Source organism: Pongo pygmaeus, chromosome 18 (genome assembly GCF_028885625.2).
Source record: "Pongo pygmaeus isolate AG05252 chromosome 18, NHGRI_mPonPyg2-v2.0_pri, whole genome shotgun sequence".
NCBI classification, from domain to species: Eukaryota; Metazoa; Chordata; class Mammalia; order Primates; family Hominidae; genus Pongo; species Pongo pygmaeus.
The window spans coordinates 64,974,057-64,997,500 of record NC_072391.2 but is presented as its reverse complement, the minus strand read 5'-3'; the positions used below and the strand labels follow the sequence as shown (position 1 = coordinate 64,997,500).

Sequence of the window (23,444 nt, the reverse complement as noted above, 5' to 3'; positions counted from 1 at the left end):
GATCTAAGGCTCTAAGACCACACAGAACCCTCAAACTGCTTGTAGGGTGACAATTTAGTAGGTCTCACACAGTACTGCCAAGGAACCAAGAATGCAGATTCTGGCCAGATGTAGTGGCTCATGCCTATAATCCCAGCATTTTGGGAGGCCAAGGTGGATCGCCAGAGCTCAGGAGTTCGAGACCAACCTGGCCAACATGGTGAAACCTTGTCTCTACTAAAATACAAAAAGTTAGCCAAGCGTGGTGGTGGGCACCTGTAGTCCCAGCTACTGGGGAGGCTGAGGCATGAGCATTGCTTGAGCCCAGGAGGCGGAGGTTGCAGTGAACCAAGATCTCACCACTGGAGGTTGCAGTGAACCAAGATCTCACCACTGTACTCCAGCCTGGGCGACAGAGCAAGACTCCGTCTCAAAAAAAAAAAAAGCAGGTTCTGCAGGCACACTGCCTAGATTTTGACACTGAACACATTACTTAGCCTTTCTGGTCTTCCAGTTTTGTTTGTAAGCTGGAGCTATTAACTAACCTCAAGCCTTGCTCAAAGGATTCAATGTTTATTAAGGGAAGTGCCCACAACAGTGCCTAGCACTCAGATAACACTCACATTTGCCAAGTCTACCGTGACAACCCAGGGATTCCAAAACAGAATGACAGAAAATCCACCTCACTGGGATTTTTCTGTTTAGAATGACAAGGAGGAGAGAGAGATGAGAGTGACTGCCAAAAGGGCTGGAGCCGTGCCCAGGTGAAGGGCCTCTGGAGGCTGCAGCTATGCCAGTGGGGCCAGTCCCTGTGTGTGAGCACATGGGGGCAGGCAGGGACAATTGAGAGATCTGGACAGGCTTGCGGGGCTAGCCACGTGGCTGCTGGTGGTCAGGATAGTAGTAACACAGCAAACCTGATCTCAGAGACCAAGTGAACACATGGGACTCAGTTCTTACAAGTGACAGTGACTCAGTGAGAAGCTGTCAGCTTGTTCAAGCCCGTCTTGTGTTCTGGATGGCATGCCACTCCACGGGCGTTCAGGAAATGTCAAAGCTCCCAAGAGCATCAGCCTCGCCTGCTCTGGGTAGCACAGGCTGAGGGCGAGACTTGCCTCCCAGGTGGGCTGGGCTATGCCCCCTTGGTGCTGCCATAAGGCTCACCTCGGATGATTTTCAAAGACCAGGTCCTGACAAGTTAGAGAAGGGCTCAGGTACTTGCTGAGCTGGGCAGCAATAGGGTGATGCCAGCCTAGGGGTGAAAGTGGCATAGATTCTTTACTTCTGTGGCTGAACACTGAGGGAGCTGCATGCAGGTTCAGGAACTTCCCTGTCAACAGAAGCAGTAACAAAACTGGCTTCTGCTGCTGAAGGTTTTATAATTAAGGGTCAGACAGGATGCGTCCTGGGCTATGCAGCAGGAGGATCCCTTTTCAGCCTTAACTCCATCAGAATGTCAATTCTCTTGCCCCTCTCCCGCTAAAACAAATCCACTTTAAATTTTTTTTTTTTTTTTTTTTGAGATGGAATCTCGCTCTGTCGCCCAGGCTGGAGTGCAGTGGCGCAATCTTGGCTCACTGCAACCTCCGCCTCCTGGGTTCAAGCAATTCTCCTGCCTCAGCCTCCCAAGCAGCTGGGAGGCTACTTTTAAACTTTTAAACTTTCTAACAGAGGGCCGGGCATGGTGGTTCACGCCTGTAATCCCAGCACTTTGGGAGGCCGAGGCGGGCGGATCACGAGGTCAGGAGATTGAGACCATCCTGGCCAACATGGTGAAACTCCGTCTCTATTAAATTACAATTAGCCAGGTGTGGTGGCGCATGCCTGTATTCCCAGCTACTGGGGAGGCTGAGGCAGGAGAATTGCTTGAAACTGGGAGGCAGAGGTTGCAGTGAGCCGAGATCACGCCACTGCACTCCAGCCTCGCAACAGACCGAGACTCCATTTCAAAACAAACAAGCAAGCAAACAAACAAAAACCTTTCAAACAGAATGTATACAATCAGGAATGACAGGCTGTGTTGAAGATACAGAAAAACTGAGCCTCATTGTTCTGCAAAGAGGTTATATATGCTTAGGTGGCTGGGAATGGTGGTTCATGCCTATAATCCAGCACTTTTGGAGGCTGAGGCAGGAAGATCACTTCAGTCCAGGAGTTTGAGACTAGCCTGGGCAACATAGCAAGACCCTATCTCAAAAAAAAAAAAAAAAAAAAAAAAACTAAAAAACAAAAATGAGCCAGGTGTGATGGCATGGCCTGTAGTCCCAGCTATCCAGGAGGCTGAGGTAGGAAGATTGCTTGAGCCTAGTTCAAGGTCACAGTGAGCTTATTGTGCCACCACATCCCAGCCTAGGTGACAGAGTGAGACCCTGTCTCAAAAAAAACTTGGAATTAAAAAAAAAGTTGGGGCCGGGTGTGGTGGCTCATGCCTGTAATCCTAGAACTTTGGGAGGCCGAAGCGGGCGGATCACCTGAGGTCAGGAGTGCCAGACCAGCCTGGCCAACATGGTGAAACCCCATCTCTACTAAAAATACAAAAATTAGCAAGGTGTGGTGGTGGGTGCCTGTAATCCCAGCTTCTCAGGAGGCTGAGGCAGGAGAATCCCTTGAACCCAGGAGGTGGAGGTTGAAGTGATCCAAGATTGTCCCACTGCACTCCACCTTGGGTGACAGTGCAAGACTCCGTCTCAAAAAAAAAAAAAAAGAAAAAAAAAAAGTTTTGGCTGGCTGGTAGGGGGTACCCTGGCGGGTAAACCCGTGGATGGGATAGAGAACTCAAGCTCCAACAGCCTGAGACCACTAACTTTCAGACCAACGAGTTAACTGCCTGGCTGAGTCCCGAGGCCCCAGGTCGTTTTCCTGGGAGACCCATCTTTGTGGACAGCACTAGCCAGCCAAAAGCGTCACACATTTTGCTCTGTTACTTCTAATTGAAAACTCCTAAGTTGGAATTTTGGTTAAAAAACTCAAGTGGTTTAAGCTTTCACCTCAAGTGGGTTTGCCAAAGCAATCTGCCTAGGAATGGCAGCAGCAAGATGATTTTCCACTCACGCCTAAGATTCCAAACACGACATAACTCCCTTTCCATCCACCTCCCTCAAGTGCTACGAGGCAGCTCTATTATCTAAGATGGTCTCTCCTTTCAAATGAACTTCTTTAGGGCAGGCTGGGCCCAGCTCCTCTCTGTTCCCTCACACCTAGCAGAGCTCCGGGTACATCTGATCCCAGTCCTCCTTGAGCTGAGATCCTGAGTAGAGAGCTTCCCCTCAGCCCCTTTCACTCTAAGCAGCTCTATGCCCCATCTACTCTGTGCACGGGGCACTTACTCCTCAAGTGGATCACGGAAGCTGGCTGCTGTCCATCTACTCACCTGTCTACTCACACACACATTTTGGGGAGTTAAGAAGTTATAGCAGGGGCCAGATATGGTGGCTCATGCCTGTAATCCCAGCACTTTGGGAGGCCGAGGCGGGCGGATCACAAGGTCAGGAGATTGAGACCATCCTGGCTAATACAGTGAAACCCCGTCTCTACCAAAAATACAAAAAATTGGCCAGGCATGGTGGCAGGTGCCTGTAGTCCCAGCTACTCGGGAGTTGAGGCAGGAGAATGGTGTGAACCCGGGAGGTGGAGGTTGCAGTGAGCTGAGATTGCGCCACTGCACTCCAGCCTGGACAACAGAGTGAGACTCCATCTCAAAAAAAAAAAAAAAAAAAAGTTACAGCAGGATGCGCTCAATATCCAGTCACCCGCCAAGATCACATCCTCCCATCTGCTAGAGGAAGTACCATCCCAGGGAACAGAGGTTGCCTGTGAAAGGCAGCAGCCTGCACAGCCTGGAACCATGTATGCAGCTCCCCAGCCTCTCTCAAGCAGGCAGGAATCACGCAAGATGGAGTCTTTGGAGCACTTGTTAATCCGTTATGATTTATTAGCTGTACAGCAGTAGATCCTCCTCCCCAGCTTTCAACCCCATTACATATTTTATTACAGGTCTCATGTTGGCATCCTAAAATAATGAAAAATATCACACAGTACAGCTAAGTACAAAATGCATCAACCTAGAGTCTGATAGCTAACTGATGGCTCTCTTAAAAGCAATACACAGAAGAAAAAAGTGTTTGAAATCAGTAAGACTGAGGCTTTCTAAAAAACACATTTTTAAACATGTGACAGTTCATGTGCAAGAATCACTTTTTAGTTGGTTTTGCTTCACATTATTATTTTTTGAAGATCCAAAGTTTAAATTACTGACCTAGTGAAATTTTCTGGCCCAGCTTATAAGGGCTGCTGTGACCCACTCATAATCACCCTTCTGCCTTAACAGAAGATTTATAAAACACAACGATCAGCTACAAACAGGGCAAAGAAAATGTCGATGGGAAATCATAACTGAAAGTTAATTATACAAGATTCAAATGCTGGCTCCGTGGGCTGGAAATCATGATCTGCCACGTGGGTGTCCGTCACTGGTGGGCAGTGGTCTGGGTGCCATTCTGCTACATGATTGTGATCCAATTCCTTGTCAACATTTACACACTACAGAGTCTGTGGTAACTTAATTTGCAAGTAATTAAAATGCTGGGTTTTCTTACACTGCACTTCTTTTCAACCTCTTAATTAATGGAAAAGATTAAAATGTAAAAAAAGTTATTTACAAGCTTGACCATACCAGAAACTTTGCCAAGAAAGAGGCAAAGCTTTTAGGACAGAACCTGATCGTAGCATGCCATACTACTGGTGTGCAGCTGACTCCAAGCAAAGGGAGTCAGGGAAAAGCAAAAGCAAAAAACAGTTTAAAAGTCTAAGTCCTTCCCAAGTATGCATTTACAATTAAAAACTCTCTTGGGAAGAAGACCATAGAACTCTGGGAAGCCTGGTGGCCATTATGGAGTGGTTTACCACATGGAGGGAGGGGTCAATGTCTCCTTTTCCATCTAGGAAAACGAGTTAGTCGTCAACACTGTCCTCAGCACTTCACAGTAAACCCTCGGGGACTCAGAACATTCCATGATTTGCTAACATCAGACAGCAAGTTCTAGTTAAATCACATTTTTTTCTAACATCATCCTTGAAGTTTTCGTTCTCGGTATGTTTGGTAAAATGATGCTTTTCCCAAAGCCAAAAAAAAGAAAGAAGGGAGAAAAATTAAGATGCGGGCCGTTTAAACACAGCCCAGAGCAGTCCTGGCGACGCACAAGGCTCCGCCATCACCGGTCCATCATGCTGAGGATCATCTCGGGCGTGAGGTCTCCGTTGGGGGCGTCTGTGGCAGCTGGCTGGGCCTCCTCTTCCTCTCCCTCTGCGGGCTCAGCATCTGGCTCTTTTTTTACTTCAACTATAATGTTCTCAATTGCACCTGTATTCTGGTCTTCAACCTGAATGATAGCTGTTGCTGGCAAAGAAGAGCACAGACAGAACAAATGGTGCATTAAAGCCCCAAGAATCACAAGGGTCTTTTAGACTGACAGTGAACAGGATGTCAGCAACGCAGGAAAGCCTTATTAGATGGTGGTCCAGGGAGAGTCAATTTATTTTTTATTTTATTTTTTGAGATGGAGTCTTGCTCTATCACCAGGCTGGAGTGTACTGGCGCGATCTCGGCTCACTGCAACTTCTGCCCCCCGGGTTAAAGCAATTCTCCTGCCTCAGCCTCCTGAGTAGATGGGACTACAGGTGCCCACCCGTACACCTGGCTAATTTTTGTATTTTTAACAGAGATGGGGTTTCACCATGTTGATCAGGCTGGTATGGGAACTACTGACCTCAGGTGATCCTGCCTCCTTGGCCCCCCAAAGTGCTGGGATCACAGGCATGAGCCACCGCCTGACCCTGAGTTTCTTAGAAGGGGCAATCTCAGCGCAGAAACTACTTTCCCTCTCCACCCTTTACGATTTGGCTCTTTTATATTCATTACCGCATCCATTCTGCCAGCTGACTGTGACTTTGGTTGTTTTTCAAAACCCGCCCACATTAACAGTACCCATCTTGTAGAACACAAGTACCCTTCTACTCTGGACTTCTTAAAATTTAACAGGCCTCTAAAAACTTCCTCAGATGTTCCTCAGTAAAAACTCCTAAAAAGCCATTTCCTGAGAGTTTGTTCTCGACATGCCCTTAACTTGTTCTCATGGCTTAGTTCCCACCTCCCCAGAGAACAAGGACCCATCTGGCTCCCCCACATGCTCGGAGAAGACGCCAGCCTCCAGAGCAGAGATGAACAACTTACGCTGGTTCTGTTTGGGCTGGTTGGTTCTGCCAGGGGGTCGTCCTCTCCGCTTCTTGGCAGGTGGTGGGGCTGGGGTCACAGGCTGAGGCTCTGGCTCAGGTTCAATTTCTACGGCAGGCTCCTCCTCATCTTCATTGTCGTCCAGATCTGGTTCAGCATTTTCTTTTCATGAAATCAGGAAGCACAGGTGGTGGGGCAAGGAGAAGGGTGGTGGAAGATGAAAGAAAACAATTATATATTCTTTGAAGTCTTGTTATATTTATATATATATATGTATTTCTTTTCTTTTTTTTGAGACAGAGTCTCACTCTATTGCCCAGGCTGGAGTGCAGTGGCGTGATCTCGGCTCACTGCAACCTCTGCCTCCCAGATTCAAGCAATTCTCGTGGCTCAGCCTCCTGAATGGCCAGGACTACAGGCATGCACCACTATGCCCAGGTAATTTTTTTTTTCCTTCTTTTTTTTTTTCGAGACAGAGTCTTACTCTGTCGCCCAGGCTGGAATGCAGTGGCACGATCTCAGCTCACTGCAACCTCTGCAACCTGGGTTCAAGCAATTCTCCTGTGTCAGCCTCCTGAATAGTTGTGACTACAGGCATATGCCACCACGCCTGGCTAATTTTTGTATTTTTAGTAGAGATGGGGTTTCACCATATTGGTCAGGCTGGTCTTGAATTCCTGACCTCAGGTGATCCACCTGCCTCAGCCTCCCAGAGTGCTGGGATTACAGGCATGAACCAACGTGCCCAGCCAATCCAGGTAATCTTTGTATTTTTTGTAGAGATGGGGTTTCGCCATGTTGGCCAGGCTGGTCTCAAACTCTTGACCTCAGGCAATCTGCCTGCTTCGGTCTCCCAAAGTAATGGGATTACAGATGTGAGCCAGCGTGCTCAGCCAATTATTAAGAAAAATCAATTTAAGGCTGGGCACGGTGGTTCACAACCTGTAATCCCAGCACTTTGGCAGGCTGAGGTTGGAGAATCACTCATGTTCAGGAGTTCAAGACCAGCTTGGGTAACATAGTGAGACCTTATCTCTACAAGAAATAAGAAACTGGCAGCTGGGTGTGGTGGCTCACACTTGTAATCCCAGCACTTAGGGAGGCTGAGGCGGGTGTATCACCTGAGGTTGGGAGTTCGAGACCAGCCTGACCAACATGGAGAAACCCTGACTCTACTAAAAATATAAAATTAGCTGGGCGTGGTGGCGCATACCTGTAATCCCAGCTACTCGGGAGGCTGAGGCAGAACAATCACTTGAACCTCGGAGGCGGAGGTTGCGGTGAGCTGAGATCCGCCACTGCACTCCAGCCTAGGCCAAAAGAGTGAAACTCTGTCTCCAGAGAAAAACAAATAAAAAAAAAACAAAAACGAAACTGACTCGGTGTGATGGCTCATGCCTGTAATCCCGGCACTTTGGGAGGGCAAGGTGGGCGGCTCACTTGAGGTCAAGAGTTTGAGACCAGCCTGGCAAATATGGTGAAACCCCATCTCTACTTAAAAAAAAAAAAAAAAAAAAAAGGTGGCCAGGCATGGTGGCTCACACCTGTAATCCCAGCACTTTGGGAGGCCGAGGCGGGTGGATCACAAGGTCAGGAGATCGAGACCATCCTGGTCAACATGGTGAAACCCTGTCTCTACTAAAATACAAAAAATTAGCCGGGTGTGATGATGCATGCCTGTAGTTCCAGCTACTCGGGAGGCTGAGGCAGTGGAATCGCTTGAACCCAGGAACCCAGGAGGCGGAGGTTGCAGTGAGCTGAGATTGCGCCACTGCACTCCAGCCTGGCAACAGAGCAAGACTCCGTCTCAAACAAAACAAAAACAAAAACAAAATCTGTCCAGCGCAGTGGCTCATGCCTGTAATCCCAGCACTTTGGGAGGTTGAGGCAGGTGGATCACCTGAGGTTAGGAGTTCGAGACAAGCCTGGCCAACATGGTAAAACCCCGTCTCTACTAAAAATACAAAAATTAGCTAGGTGTGGTGGTGGCACCTGTAATCCCAGCTACTCGGGAAGCTGAGGCAGGAGAATTGCTTGAACCCGAGAGGTGGAGGTTGCAGTGAGCCGAGATCATGCCACTGCACTCCAGCCTGGGCAACAGAGTGAGACTCCGTCTCAAGGGAAAAAAGAAAAAAAAAGAAGAAATTAGCAGGACACGGTGGTGTGTGTCTGTAGTTCCCAGCTACTCAAGAGACGGAGGCAGGAAGCCTGCTTAAGCCAGGGAGGTAGAGGCTGCAGAGTGCTGTGATTTCACCACTGTATTCAGCCTGGGTGATACAGTGAGATCCTGTGTTAAAAAAAAAAAAAAAAAAAGGCCCATTTAGGCTGGGTACGGTGGCTCACGCCTGTAATCCCAGCACTTTAGGAGGCCGAGGTGGATGGATCACCTGAGGTCAGGACTTTGAGATCAGCCAGGCCAACATGGTGAAACCCCGTCTCTACTAAAAATACAAAAATTAGCCAGCTGTGATGGCGGGCACCTGTAATCCTAGCTACTTAGGAGGCTGAGGTATGAGAATCAATTGAACCTGGGGGAGGTGGAGGTGGCAGTGAGCTGAGATCACTCCACTACACTCCAGCCTGGGTGACAGAGTAAGACTTTGTCTGGGAAAAACAAACAACAACAAAAATAAATAAAAATTTAAAACAAAAGCCCATTTAAAAATGCTTGTAGGGGAGCAGGGTGTGAGGTTCCAAAAAATAATAAATAAAAATGCTTTTGCTGGAATTTTTGCTATCAGGATTAATATAATAAACAGGTATTACAGCAGAATGAAGCAAATCGACTTGAATACTATTATTCACATTTTATGTGGGATTGGTTATTACTTTTTCCTTTTAGCTTTAGACCCTTTTTTGACTCAACACAATACCAAACTTCAAATTCTCATGATCCCCCTACCTACTATACCAGGATAAAGCAGGACACTAAGCCGGAAATGGACCCTTGGAGATGTGGTTCTGCTCATCTCTAAGTGGGCAGGAGGGGTGTGAGTGTGTGTGTGTGTGTGTCTGTCAGGGAACAAGACGGAAATTCTTTTTCTTTTTTTTTGAGGCGGGGTCTTGTTCTGTCACCCAGGCTGGAGTGCAGTGGTGCGGTCATAGCTCACTGCAGCTTCTAACTCCTGACCTCCCAAAGTGTTAGGATTATAGGCTTCATCCATCACGCCTGGCCAGAAATTCTTACAATTGTGAGGTCCTATTTACTAAGATAAGTAGCAAGAGTTCTTTTGAAACTATTATTGATTCTCTTTTAAGGTCAAGTTTTTGGACTTAATTCCCAGCTGTACTAGACCCAATGTGTCATTCCCAACCCTCTTGCTCTCCTCCCTAATGCCACAATTGTCCATTTGTGGTAAAATAAGTGGTACATAAAAGTGAGGAAACTATTGTATAAAGAATACTGACGAGGAGCCAGATAACGAGGCTGAGTCTCGGATCTCTTACTAGGTACGTGACCTGGGACATCTGACCAGCTGAGACTCAGTTTCCCTGAGTAATTTCTGTAACATTCTCACTCCATTTAATAGTGACCTGGGGATCAACAGGACTCAGGGAACTCATGTAATCCTGCTCCGTAACCTATAGTCTACCACAAACACAGCTTTTACTTATAGCAAACATCACAATTTAAAAATTCACCATTTTCCACTTAGGCTTCAGTACTTCATTGAATGAGGGAGTTACCCTCATTTTATAGAAAAAGTGAGAAATTAAGCGATTGCAATGCACAGCTAAGTCACAGCAGGTAGAATTCAAACCTCTGCCCTCAGTCTGGGGCTGTTCTGGCGCCCACATCTGCAGGCAGCCAAAGAGCTTTTGTTATCCCTCCCCCACGGCTGTGGCACAAAATGTACACTGCCTGCCTTCCTCTAGAAAGCACGGGTTATTAACGTGCACTCTTTCTCTGGAACAAAATGTTTAAATTTAGAGATCTGTGGGTAAACTCCTGATCTTCCAGATAAAATGCCTTATTTCTCAAGTGACTGAAATCCTAAGTGAAAACGTGGGGAATATATAGATAGGTGGCAGTGTGTCAAGAACGAGAGATGCTTCCCTGCTGAACTTCTTCAAGCCCTCTATTGCCTAAGTTGGCCCAATGCCTAGAAAACTAAACAAATTCAGTCAGAATTGGGGGGAAAAGCACATAAAAGCAGGCTAACAGGATCAAAGGCTTATTGGCCTGGTGGTATTTCAGCAAAAAGCCTTGAAAACAGCAGTAGACCATCTGCTGATCAATCTCTGTAGAGAGCCTACAGGCAGAACTTCTGGGTCAGGACAAGTAAGACTACATGGACAACAGTGGCATGGAGCCCAGGCTGACGTCCCTTTTCTGGGGGAAATAAAGAGTCACTAGGTATAAGGCCTTGAACCAAATTCCATGCTCTACTAACCAGCAGCAGACAGAACAGAGAACTGTAGAAATCTGTCAGAAGCTATCAATAATCTCTTTAGACTAAAGATGCTTCTGGTTACATACAATTAGGGAAAGAAGCTGGTCTTCCTGGAGATGAACCACAGAAGTGAACAAGGCAGTATCAGGAGAAAGCAGGACACAGGACAGAGTCTGGCAGCAGGGGGCTTTGCAACTAAGAACAACTATAGGGATCCCCAAGGTTAAGATTATCTGATCACTGGTAATATCTGGGAGTCTCTCAACATTTCTGAAAACCCCCAACAGTTCACTGCAATAATTTTTTTTCCTTTTTTTTTTTTTTTGAGACAGGGTCTCGCTCTGTTGCCCAGGCTGGAGTGCAGTCACACTATCTCAGTCACTGCAGCCTCAACCTACTGGGCTCAAGCCATCCTCCCACCTCAGCCTCCCAGGCAGCTGGGACCGCAGGCGCAGGCCACAACCCCCTACTGATTTTTGTATTTTTTTTTGTAGATACAGGGTTTTGCCATGTTCCCCAGGCTGGTCTTCAACTCCTGAGCTAAGGTGATCTGCCTGCCTTTGCCTTCCGAAGTGCTGGGATTACAGGCGTAAGCCACCATGACCGGCTGCAAATTGACATCTTAAAGGAGGCATACACTTAACACTCAGTGACTGAAGAAGATGCTATTTAAAACACATACTCCATTTAAAAAAAGGAAAAAAAAAAAAGGGGGGTCGGGGGGGACCTTGTTACAGATCCAAATATAAACAGCTTAGTGCTTTCATGAGAAAGTTTTACAATAAAACCCATAAAGTAGCTGGATGCAGTGGCTCATGCCTATAATCCCAGCACATTGGGAGGTCGAGGCAGGAGGATCACTTGAGCCCAGGAGTTAAGAGACCAGCCTGGGCCACACAGTGGGACCCCATCTCTATTTAAAAACAAAAAAACAGCCGGGCACGGTGGCTCACGCCTGTAATCCCAGCACTTTGGGAGGCTGAGGCGGGTGGATCGCCTGAGGTCAGGGGTTCTGGACCAGCCTGGCCAACATGGTGAAAACCCTATCTCTACTAAAAATACAAAAATTAATAGGGCGTGGTAGGGCATGCCTGTAATCCCAGCTACCTGGGAGGCTGAGCAGGAGAATCGCTTGAACCCAGAAGGTGGAGGTTGCAGTGAGCAGAGATCACACTACTGCACTCCAGCCTGGGCAACAAGAGGGAGACACCGTCTCAAAAAAAAAAACAAACCAAAACAAACGAAGAACAAAAAAGCCCAAGAAAGTGACTAAAGTTCTCCAATATGTTCCTTCTTCAAAAATCTCATCCCCTCCCCACTATTTCTACTGACAACCACTGCAAAACACAATATGAAGAATCCCTAGACTATCAGGCATCATCTATAATCTCTCCAGTTTAACGGTGCTTCTGGGAAGTCCATTCCCTAAAACCAAACTCTCTACCACCTTTTCCATCCATACCTTAAGTCTTTAGTTACAGAGGTGCCTTCCCACCTGGATGCCAGCAACCTAGGTATCCACACTATAGAATCTAACACTCTGAACATATTTGTGTAATTAAATGTGGTCTCCAAGTTACCAAGACTCTTGTTCCTCCACCCTCTTTGTGAGGCTTGGCACTTTTTCTTTTTTTTGGAGACAAGGTCTCACTTCGACGCCCAGACTGGAGGGCAGTGGCATGATCACAGCTCACTGCAGCCTCAATTTCCCGGGCTCAGGTGATTCTCCCACCTCAGCCTCTCCAGTAGCTGGGACTATGGGCATGTACCACAACACCTGGCTAATTTTTAAATTTTTTGTAGAGACAAGGTTTTGCCATGTTCCCCAGGCTGGTCTCGAACTCCTGACCTCAAGTGATCTGCCCATCTTTGTCTCCCAAAGTGCTGGGATTACAGGCATGAGCCACTGTGCCCGACCGAGGCTTGGCACTTCTAAGCACAACCTCCTGCCTGGGTTTCATGACTAGAGAGGCAAAAAACACTCCAAAGAGTACCTATGGTAGGAAAATAGGCAAGATTTTAAACTTTAAATGGAGAGATTAAGGTAGGAAGAGAAAGCCTGACCTTCACTGACTTGATCAGCACCTCTCAAGGTTAGGCTGACACAGGCAGTCAAACCGTAAGTGAAGATGCTTAATAAACAACCTTCTTCATGTCCATTAGATTCACTGCTCAAATCTAGACCAGCTTCCTAAATGTAGAAGTTAAGAACATAGGAAAAGAAACTTTGCTGGCCTTAGAATATCACAAATTTGAATAAACTGAATAAAAATATTAATTTTGCTTTAACTCAAGATTACGTATAAGGCATTAATAATGGCCGGGCGCAGTGGCTCATGCCTATAATCCCAGCACTTTAGAAGGCTGAGGTGGGCGGATCACGACGTGAGGAGATCGAAACCATCCTGGCTAACACGCTGAAACCCCGTCTCTACTAAAAAATACAAAAAAATGAGCCAGGCGTGGTGGTGGGCGCCTGTAGTCACAGCTACTCGGGAGGCTGAGGCAGGAGAATGGTGTGAACCCAGGAGGCGGAGCTTGCAGTGAGCCGAGATCGCACCACTGCACTCCAGCCTGGGCGACAAAGCAAGACTCCGTCTCAAAAAAAAAAAAAAAAAGGTATTAATAAGCGGAATGCCACGAGGAGAAAAGAAAATATGCCCCAGAAAAACACTAACTGCTGTTGTAAATAGACGTTAGGAGATGAGAAGTTTAAAGAAAGGAAGAGTGTGTGCCCGCCTCTACATCCCAGCATATCCATACATAAATACACTGGAAACTGGCCTCCAAAGCCTGCCATAGTAAGCAAATCAAGAAACAAGTCACTTACCACTGTCAGAGGAATCTTCTTTCTTAGAGCGCATCTTTCTTTTTCTTCCACGTTTACTCTTCTTCGTTTCTCCTCCATTTTCCCCCTCTACACCATCTGGGCCAGCACAATTATCAGCATGTCTTGCCATGGTATTCTAACAAAAAGAACAAAATCCTCTTTCACACCACTAAAAAAGCTAAGATCAGATTGGAAGTTATTTACTTTAATAAAATCCATATTAAGCCTAAAAATTCTAGTATCTGCTAAGTGTGTCCTGAACATGCTGTCTCTGCTCAGGGGAAATGGATAAGGCTGGGTTCTCTGAGGGGAGGCTCAGCAGCCTGCAGACAGAGATGGGGGAGGATCAGATCAGCTCTTAGTTCTGTCAAGATCTAACACAGCCCCCAAGAGAAGACCCAGAACAGGCTACAGTTAGCTAGGGGTGGGGTGGGGTACAGGTTTCAATCCACCTAAGGAAATTTTTTTTTTTTTTTTTTGAGACAGAGTCTCGCTCTTTCGCCCAGGCTGGAGTGCAGTGGCGCGATCTCGGATCACTGCAAGCTCTGCCTCCTGGGTACATGCCATCCTCCTGCCTCAGCCTCCCGAGTAGCTGGGAGTACAGGGGCCCGCCATCGCACTCGGCTAATTTTTTGTATTTTTAGTAGAGACGGTGTTTCACCATGTTAGCCAGGATGGTCTCGATTTCCTGACCTCGTGATCCACCCACCTTGGCCTCCCAAAGTGCTGGGATTACAGGTGTGACCCACCGTGCCCGGCCAGGAAATTTCTTTATGCAATCAATCTATTCAAAGATACTGTGTTTCCCATCAGTGGAAGGGTTCACACATGGATAGAAACATCAAGATGGAGATGACTAACCCTTTCCAAACAATGGAGCATCTCTGTTTATAACCTCAGTGAAAAAAACTACCGTGCTCTGCAGAGGAAGACCAAAAATCCAATATTCAGTATCGTAACAGGAAAAGTGAAGTTCTGACCCTTACCCGACGTGTAAATGTTTTCCCACACTTAGAACAGACAAAGGCCGCAGGGACGAAGTTGGGGTCGTGATAGCGCTTGAAGTGCATGTCGAGAAGCTGCTTCTGGCGGAAGGTCTTATCGCAGTGGCTGCAGGCGTAAGGCTTCTCCCCGGTGTGGGTGCGCTTGTGCATGATCATGTGCCTCTCCTGAAACGGCATAGGGGGAAAGGCCTCAGAGCCTGCTCATGGAGCTACTGCCCCAGCTGCCACCTGCATGCATGTGGCCAACAGGTATTTCTCACCCAAGCTAGGTCTAGACTCAACACGGCTTGTTGAGATGATAAAGCTATATATTTAGACAGGGTCTTGCTCTGTTGCAAAGGCTGGAGAGCAGTGGTGTGATCATGGCTTACTGCAGCTTCAAAATGGGACCATAGGTATGAGCCACCATGCCTGGCTAATTTTTTTTTTTGAGACAGAGTCTCGCTCTATCGCCCAGGATGGAGTGCAGTGGCGCGATCTTGGCTTGCTGCAACCTCCACCTCCCGGGTTCAAGCAATTCTCCTGCCTCAGCCTCTTGAGTAGCTGCGATTACAGGCGCCTGCCACCACACCCAGCTGACTTTTTTTTTTTTTTTGAGACGGAGTCTCGCTCTGTCGCCCAGGCTGGAGTGCAGTGGCGCGATCTCGGCTCACTGGATTCATGCCATTCTCCTGCCTCAGCCTCCGGAGTAGCTGGGACTACAGGTGCCCACCACCACGCCTGGTTAATTTTTTGTATTTTTCGTAGAGACAGGGTTTCACCGTGTTAGCCAGGATGGTCTTGATCTCCTGACCTCGTGATCCACCTGCCTCGGCCTCCCAAAGTGCTGGGATTACAGGCGTGAGCCACCGCGCCTGGCTGACTTTTGTGTTGTTTTTTTTTTAGTAGAGATGGGATTTCACCAGGTTGGCCAGGCTGGTCTTGAACTCCCAACCTCAAATGATCTGCCTGCCTTGGCTTCCCAAAGTGCTGGGATTACCGTGAGTCACCGTGCCTGGCCCCAGCTAATTTTTTCTTTTTCTTTCGGAGACAGAGTCTTGCTCTGTCACCCAGGCTGGAGCGCAGTGGCGCAATCTCAGCTCAATGTAACCTCTGCCCCAGGTTCAAGCAATTTTCCTGCCTCAGCTTCCAGAGTAGCTGGGATTACAGGCGTCTATCACCATGCCCAGCTAATTTTTATATTTTTAGTAGAGGCGGGGTTTCACCTTGTTGGCCAGGCTGGTCTGGTCTCAAGCTCCTGACCTCAAGTGATCCGCCGACCTCAGCCTCCCAAAGTGCTGGGATTACAGGCGCTCGAGCCACCACGCCTGGCCCTAATTTTTTCTTTTTGTAGAGATGGGGTCTCTGTTGCCTATCTCGGCCTCCCAAAGTGCTAGGATTACAGGTGTGAGCCACTGTGCCTGGCTTGATATAGGTATTTTTAGTGTGGTGCAGAACTGCTTCCATAATTGTAGCACAGATAGAGCTGCTTATTCCTGCTGAGCTCCTTCTTTGGTTCCCTCCCAAGAGTCATGTCCCTGCATGAGATTCTTCCCCTCTCTCAAGTCCTGGACTTACTTTCCACAGTTTTCAGAAAGATGTCTGCTTAAGGAAGAGGTAAGCTGTGACTGAATAAAAACATCAGCTGGACACCGGGATGACACAATTGACAAGGAGCATGACCTTTGATTTTGGTGACATTCCTCATAATCCACAGTTTGAAAATACTGTCTTTAAAAACAGCCACTGTACTAGATATGTAAATGCCCTCTGATAATACCAGACACCGAGAAAACACCAACAACTTTCAATGAAGGTTCCTACCTGTCTACAAGCGTAATCACACTGGTCGCACTTAAAGCGCTTCTCATTCTTGTGTGACTTCTGATGCTGGATGAGGGCATAGCGCTCATGAAACACAGCATCACAGTAACGGCATTTCTTGCCTTGCTCAATATAGGAATGCTGCTTTCGCAAGTGGACACCTGAAAGCACAGTAAAAAGCCCAGTATAATGTGAAAACACAAACAAGCACTTTAACAAGTTACTAATACATTTCTTCTGATTCTTTTTTTTTTTTTTTTTTTTTTTGAGACGGAGTCTTGCTCTGTCACCCAGGCTGGAGTGCAGTGGCGCAATCTCACTCAGGTCACTGCAAGCTCCACCTCCCGGGTTCATGCCATTCTCCTGCCTCAGCCTCCTGAGGAGCTGGGACTACAGGCGCCCGCCACCACGCCCGGCTAATTTTTTTATTTTTTATTTTTGTATTTTTAGTAGACAGGGTTTCATCGTGTTAGTCAGGATGGTCTCAATCTCCTGACCTCATGATCTGCCTGCCTCAGCCTCCCAAAATGCTGGAATTATAGGTGTGAGCCAATGCGCCTGGCCCATTTCTCCTGATTCTTAAGTATTACTCTGGGTGATATACAGAAAATGAATGAAAAGGCAGAGTAACAGGTGCAGGGAGAACAATTAAGATTGTTCAAACAGGACAGGTGGGAGAAGATGGTGGCTGGGACAAGGGTGATGACAATGGGTGTGGATGGAAGGGGAAGAACTGATGAGAGATGGAAGCAGCTGAATCAACAGGAATTAGTGACTGTAGAGTGAAGAAGAAAGTAGGTATCAGGCCTGGAAAACCAGGTAGGTGTTGGGGTCATTTATTGAGACAAGAATAGTGGAAGAGGGCTTAAGACCAAGTTGTATGTGTTATTTTCGGGGTCGGGGGGTGGGGGGACATAGGGGACAGAGAAGTTTTAGACCTTCAGTTTTAGACATGCTGAATTTGAAATGCCAGAGATATCAAAGCAGGGATACACAGTTATATAAGGCTAACTCAAAAGAAAGATCTGGAGTAGGAATATAAATGTACAAGTTGTTAGGATTTGAAAGCAGCTATGCTTATCACTGTACCACCAATGCCACAAAAGAGTTGTTAGAATTTGAGCCCATGGGAGCTGATAAGATCACCAAGACAAAAAGTAGAATTAAAATAAAAAGTATGGGTCATGCTTTAAGAAGTCTAAGAGTTGGCAGGCACAGTGGCTCACGCCTGTAATCCCAGCACTTTGGGAGGCCGAGGCAGGTGGATCACCTGAGGTGAGGAGTTCAAGACCAGCCTGGCCAACATGGCAAAACTCTGTCTCTACTAAAAAATACAAAAATTAGCTGGGCGTGGTAGTGTATGCCTGTAAACCTGTAATCCCAGCTACTCGGGAGGCTGAGGCAAGAAAATGGCTTGAACCTGGGGGGCAGAGGTTGCAGTGAGCCAAGATTGTGCCACTGCACTGCACTCTAGCCTGGGTGACAAAGACTCCATCTCAAAAAGAATCCCAGCACGTTGGGAGGCAAAGGTGGGTGGATCACCTGAGGTCAGGAGTTTGAGACCTGGCCTGGCCAACGTATAGTGAAACCCCGTCTCTACTAAAAAATACAAAAATTAGCTAGGCATGGTGGAGTACACCTGTGGTCCCAGCTACTCGGGAAAATGAGGAAGGAGAATCATTTAAACCAGGGAAGCGGTGGTTGCAGTGAGCTGAGATCGTGCCACTCTACTCCAGCCTGGGTGACAGAGTGAAACTCCGTCTCTCACACAAAGCACACACGCACACATACACACAAAGAAATCTATGAGTTGGGCCAGGCGTGGTGGCTCACACCTGTAATCCTAGCATATTGGGAGGCTGAGGTGGGTGGATTGCTTGAGTCCAGGAGTACGAGAACAGCCTGGGCAACATAGTGAAACCCTGTCTCCACCAAAAGCTAAAAAAAAAATAATAATAATTTAGCTGGTCATCGTGGCATGTGCCTGTGGTCCCAGCTACCAGGGAGGCTGAGGTGGGAGGATTCCTTGAGCCTGGTCGATGCTGCAGTGAGCCAAAACTGAGCCATTGAACTCCGGCCTGGGCAACAGAGCAAGACAGTCTCCAATCAAAAAAAAAACAAACAAAAAACAACCTTGGAGTTAAGGCCAGTGAGAGAAAAAAAGGTTAAAATAAGAGAAAGCTGAAAGGAGTAAGAGGAAGAAAACCAACAGGATTTAGTGTCACAGAGGCCAAGGGAAGAAAGTGTTTCAAAGGAAGAGGGTACTGTCAACGATGAAGAACACTGCTAACAGATCAAGTCATCTCTTAGAAAGAAGAGTGGAAAGGAGTCTTCACTACATTCAGAGAGTGGGGTCATTCATGACCTTAAGCAAGAGTCATTATAACAGAGTGATGGAGAATAAGCCAGACAAGAGGGAAAGATGAGGGAGAGAAGACTGTGAGGGATGTAACTCTTCATAAAGGCTGGCTGGGAAGGACTGCCTCAGCCTCCCAAGTACCTGGGACTACAGGAGCGTGCCACCACACCCGGCTAATTTTTTGTATTTTTAGTAGAGATGGGGTTTCACTGTGTTAGCCAGGATGGTCTTCATCTCCTGACCTTGTGATCCGCCCACCTCAGCCTCCCAAAGTGCTGGGATTAGAGGCGTGAGCCACTGCGCCTGGCTATATTTTTATTTATTTTAAGAGACGGGGTCTTGCTATATCACACAGGTTGGTCTAGAACTCCTGGCCCATCCTCCTGAATAGCTGAAACTACAAGTGTAAGCCACTGTGCCTGGCTAAGATTCTTTTCTTTTTTGTGATGGGGTCTCTCCGTCACCCAAGCTGGAGTGCAGTGGCACTATCTCGGCTCATTGCAACCTCTACCTCCTAAACTCAAGTGATCCTCCCACCACAGCCTCCGGAGTAGCTGGAACCACAGGTGCACCTCACCACAACCGTTTTGTATTTTTGGTAGAGATGGAATTTTGCCATGTTGCCCAGGCTGGTCTGGAACTCCTAAGCTCAAATGATCCGCCCACCTCGGCCTCCCAAAGTGCTGGGATTACAGGCGTGAGCCACTGCGCCTGGCCCTTTGTCTTTATTTTTTAAGTAGGAAGAGAAGTCATTTACCGAGACCAAGAAGGGAGAGAAAAAAGAAGGAAAATTAGAGGTTATAAGAAAGTAGGAGTAGGGGATCTGGTGCAGTAGCTCACGCCTGTAATCCCAACACTTTGGGAGGCCAATGAGGGCAGATTACTTGAGGTCAGGAGTTTGAGAGCAGCCTGGCCAACATGGTGAAACCCTGTCTCTACTAAAAATACAAAAATTAGCCATGGGCGGGCACCTGTAGTCCCAGCCACTTGGGAGGCTGAGGCAGGAGAAGAGCTTGAACCCAGGAGGTGGAGGTTGCAGTGAACAGACATCAGGCCACTGCACTCCAGCCTGGTTGACAAGTGCAAAACTCTGTCACAAAAAAAAGTAAGTGAGGGCTGGGCGCGGTGGCTCATGTCTGTAATCCTAGCACTTTGGGAGGCCGAGGTAGGCAGATCACCTGAGGTCAGGAGTTCAAGACCAGCCTGGCCAACATGGTAAAACCCCATCTCTACTAAAAAATACAAAAAAAAAAAAAAAAAATTTTAGCCGGGCATGGTGGTATGCACCTATAATCCCAGCTACTCAGGAGGCTGAGGCAGGAGAATCACTTGAACCTGGGAGGCGGAGGTTGCAGTGAGCTGAGTTCACGCCATTGTACTCCAGCCTGGGTGACTAGAGGAAAACTCCATCTAAAAAAAAAAGTAAGAGTAGGGTGCCCAACTCTATATATATAAGCACCAAACACTGAGGAATGAATTCGCTCACTCATAAAGAACTGGAGCACACCTGACAAGAACAAACAGCTGGAACAGGTAGGAGCAGTGAGGGCCCAGCTACATTTGGGGATCATGAATTTATGTATTTACAGTACAAGTTGTATCAACTGAGGTGATATCCCACCAAACTTAAAGAGAGCTAATTATTGGGAGCAGATATGAGGTAAGGGAGAGGATGGCTCTCACTTTTTACTCGCTATCTTTTTTTTTTTTTTGAGACAAGAGTCTCGCTCTGTCACCCAGGCTGGAGTGCAGTGGCGTGATCTCTGCTCACTGCAACCTCCACCTCCTGGGTTCAAGCAATTCTCCTGCCTCAGCCTCCGGAGTAGCTGGGACTACAGGCGCCCGCCACCATGCCCGGCTAATTTTTTGTATTTTTAGTAGAGACAGGGTTTCACCATGTTAGCCAGGATGGTCTTGATCTCCTGACCTCATGATCCACCCGCCTTGGCCTCCCAAAGTACTGGGATTACAGGCGTGAGCCACCGCGCCCAGCCTACACTAAGTATTATTAATAAACTCCGGCTGCATGTAAACTCTAGTTTAACTATGCACAGAAATACAGTTACCACTAAACCAATAAAACAGTCCCATTACCTAGAGAAAGTACAGATGTTCTCAAAAAAATACAATAGAATGACCTGAGTTTGAATCACACTATGTTACTTTCCTACTTGGGGAAGGAAGGCTACTAATTAAAGGTGTACTGTGTCTCCTCCCATCACAGCTCCCATTAATTTATAGATGAGTTTTACTCAGGACAGAATCTTGTGGCCTGACTACAGTAAGAAAAGGAAGAAATAGAAAAAAAAAAAAAAAAGCAGCTAAGCAATGGCTTTTACTAAGTGACAGGCCATTCCCATACATAAAATGTTATGAGTCAGAAGGTGGAGTTATTTATGATCCCCATATTTCGAAATATAAATCCTTCAAAATATTTTTTTCACTTCTCACTAGTTAATCTACTTACCCAAATCACTTTTTCGGGCTATGACTGTGTCACAGTGGGGACAGTGAAATTTGGCCACATTTTCTGTGTGCTTCTGTAAAATGTGCATCTTCATGGTACCACTTTGGGTAAACCGAGCATGACAAATGTAACATTCATAAGGCTTTTCCCCTTTAAAGAAAATACAGAATGAACACATAAATGAAATGAATAAATACTGTAATTTAATTGGAGGTTAACTCAGGTGGCAGATATGCTACACCACAGAGAACCTACAGGTCTTAGGAAGGCTGAGGCTCAGTCCCAGTTCCCGGATCTTGTCTATCTTCAGATACGGCCAAGTCCTAAACTGCTGCTGGCCACCTCTGCTCTGCCCAGCTCTGCTCTGGAATCCTCCACATTACAGCAATGCTTACTTTTGGGGGAGATTGAATGGAGAACTCACAAGTTTTTCTTTTTAGGAAAAGACAATATCCAGGAAAATTGAATAAGGTGGGTTAGGAAATCTACCCAGACTTTTAAAATTAAAATCTGCCCATTTTAACTTAATTTCTCCCTTAAAATTTTTCTTGTTGTAGGCAGATTCAAGTTGAACAAAACAAAAGGTACTATTTTCTAATGTATTTTCTGAACAACGAATTCAGAGGACATGCCGGAGAAGCATTAATCAATTCCATAGTATTTTCATGCCAGTCTTCCATTCACATAAACAATGGGGGCACACAGTGGTCCACAGGGTCCCATGGGATTCACTGAAAAGCAGCTCATTAATACAGTAAGGAGTGGCGAAGTCCTACCTGAATGGGTTCTCATGTGCCTTTTCAGCTTGTATGTGTCCCTGCTGGCATAACTGCACAAACTGCACTGAAATGGACGCTCTCCAGTATGAGAGCGAATGTGACGTTTTAATTTGCTGACCTGAAATACGAAAACAACCAAACTTTAACTTCTGTTAACACAGACTGTAACATGAGCACTGTAGGTTAGGCACAAAAGCTTAGCTTTGGGGCACTGAAGTTCAGAAAACAGAAGAAGTCTAAAAGATAACCTTCTTCCCTCTTCATTATTTGTAAACTTTGCTTCTCGAATCCATATCATTATCTAAGAGAAGTGGGTAAATGAATATGGGTGTAGATAAGCCAAGATTGGTCATTACTTGGGAGGCTGAGGTGGGCAGATCATCTGAGGTCAGGAGTTCAAGACCAGCCTGGCCAACATGGTGAGACCCCGTATCTACTAACAATACAAAAATTAGCCAAGCATGGTGGCACACGCCTGTAATCCCAGCTACTCGGAAGGCTGAGGCTGGAGAATCTCTTGAACCCAGGAGGTGGAGGTTGCAGTGACCCGAGATCGTGCCACTGCATTCCAACCTGGATGACAAGAGCGAAACTCTGTCTCAAAAAAAAAAGACTGCGCATTACTAATAATAACTTTAAGCTGGGTGGTAGGCACATGAAGATGTATTACAATCTTTACTTGTACAGGTTTGAAATTTTCCATAATAGTTTAAAAATAATCCATGCCTATTTACAGATCAATTTGTTCCAAATCCTGTGTTACTGAGTACATATTTTAATTCCACTCATCCTCTTTTCCTATCATTAGCATTTCCTAGACAGGCCAGGCTCGAAGGGCCTGTCATCTATCATCCTCACCATTATCCATCCTTTAGTCCCCTGCAGGATACCTTATACTAAAACAGTGACTTTCAAACTTGATTCTATGAAGTGCTTTGAGGGCAGGTCGCGGTGGCTCACACCTGTAATCCCAGCACTTTGGCAGGCCAAGGCGTGCGACTGCTTGAGGTCAGGAGTTCGAGACCAGCCTGGGCAACATGGCAAAACCCTGTCTCTACAAAAAATACAAAAATTAGATGGGTGTGGTGGCACATGCCTGTAGTCTCAGCTACGTGAGGAGCAGCTGAAGTGGGAGGATCACCTGAGCTCAGGAGTTTAAGGCTACAGTGAGCCATGATCACGCCACTACAGTTCAGCCTGGGCAACAGAGTGAGAGACCCTGTCCCCCACGCACCCCCTGCTCCAAAAAGCGCTTTGAACATTCACTAATGTTTCAATGTTTGTTTTGAAAAATTTAAAAAGTATCCCAATTTTAAGAAAACAAACAAAAAACAAAAAAACACTGCACTCATGTGTCACTGGGTTTTTTTTTTTTTTTTTGAGATGAAATCTCGCTCTGTTGCCCAGGCTGGAGTACACTGTCACGACTGTGGGTCACTGCAACCTCCGCCTCCCAGGGTCAAGCAATTCTCCTGCCTCGGCCTCCCGAGTAGCTGAGACTACAGGCGCACACCACCAGGCCTGGCTAACTTTTATATTTTCAGTAGAGACGGGGTTTCACCACGTTGGCCCGGCTGGTCTCAAACTCTTGATCTCAGGT

At 46.7% G+C, this 23,444-nt stretch overlaps 1 protein-coding gene across 2 annotated transcripts in view; it reads right to left on the bottom strand.

The window, feature by feature from the left end:
* Window positions 1–3,885: 3,885 nt before the first annotated feature.
* The window catches only part of CTCF (CCCTC-binding factor), a 74,189-nt gene continuing 54,630 nt past the window's right edge, over window positions 3,886–23,444 (bottom strand). The window contains exons 6-12 of one of the 2 annotated variants that reach the window (XM_054453956.2): window positions 21,842–21,962; window positions 21,066–21,215; window positions 16,240–16,400; window positions 14,419–14,601; window positions 13,433–13,568; window positions 6,209–6,370; window positions 3,886–5,368 (exon numbers count right to left, since the gene is read on the bottom strand). In XM_054453956.2, the coding sequence (XP_054309931.1) occupies window positions 5,190–5,368; window positions 6,209–6,370; window positions 13,433–13,568; window positions 14,419–14,601; window positions 16,240–16,400; window positions 21,066–21,215; window positions 21,842–21,962 (1,092 nt within the window). In that variant the 3' untranslated portion in view covers window positions 3,886–5,189. Of the gene's footprint in view, window positions 5,375–6,208; window positions 6,371–13,432; window positions 13,569–14,418; window positions 14,602–16,239; window positions 16,401–21,065; window positions 21,216–21,841; window positions 21,963–23,444 lie in introns of both variants that reach the window. The other variant, XM_054453955.2, reaches the window with a different exon arrangement.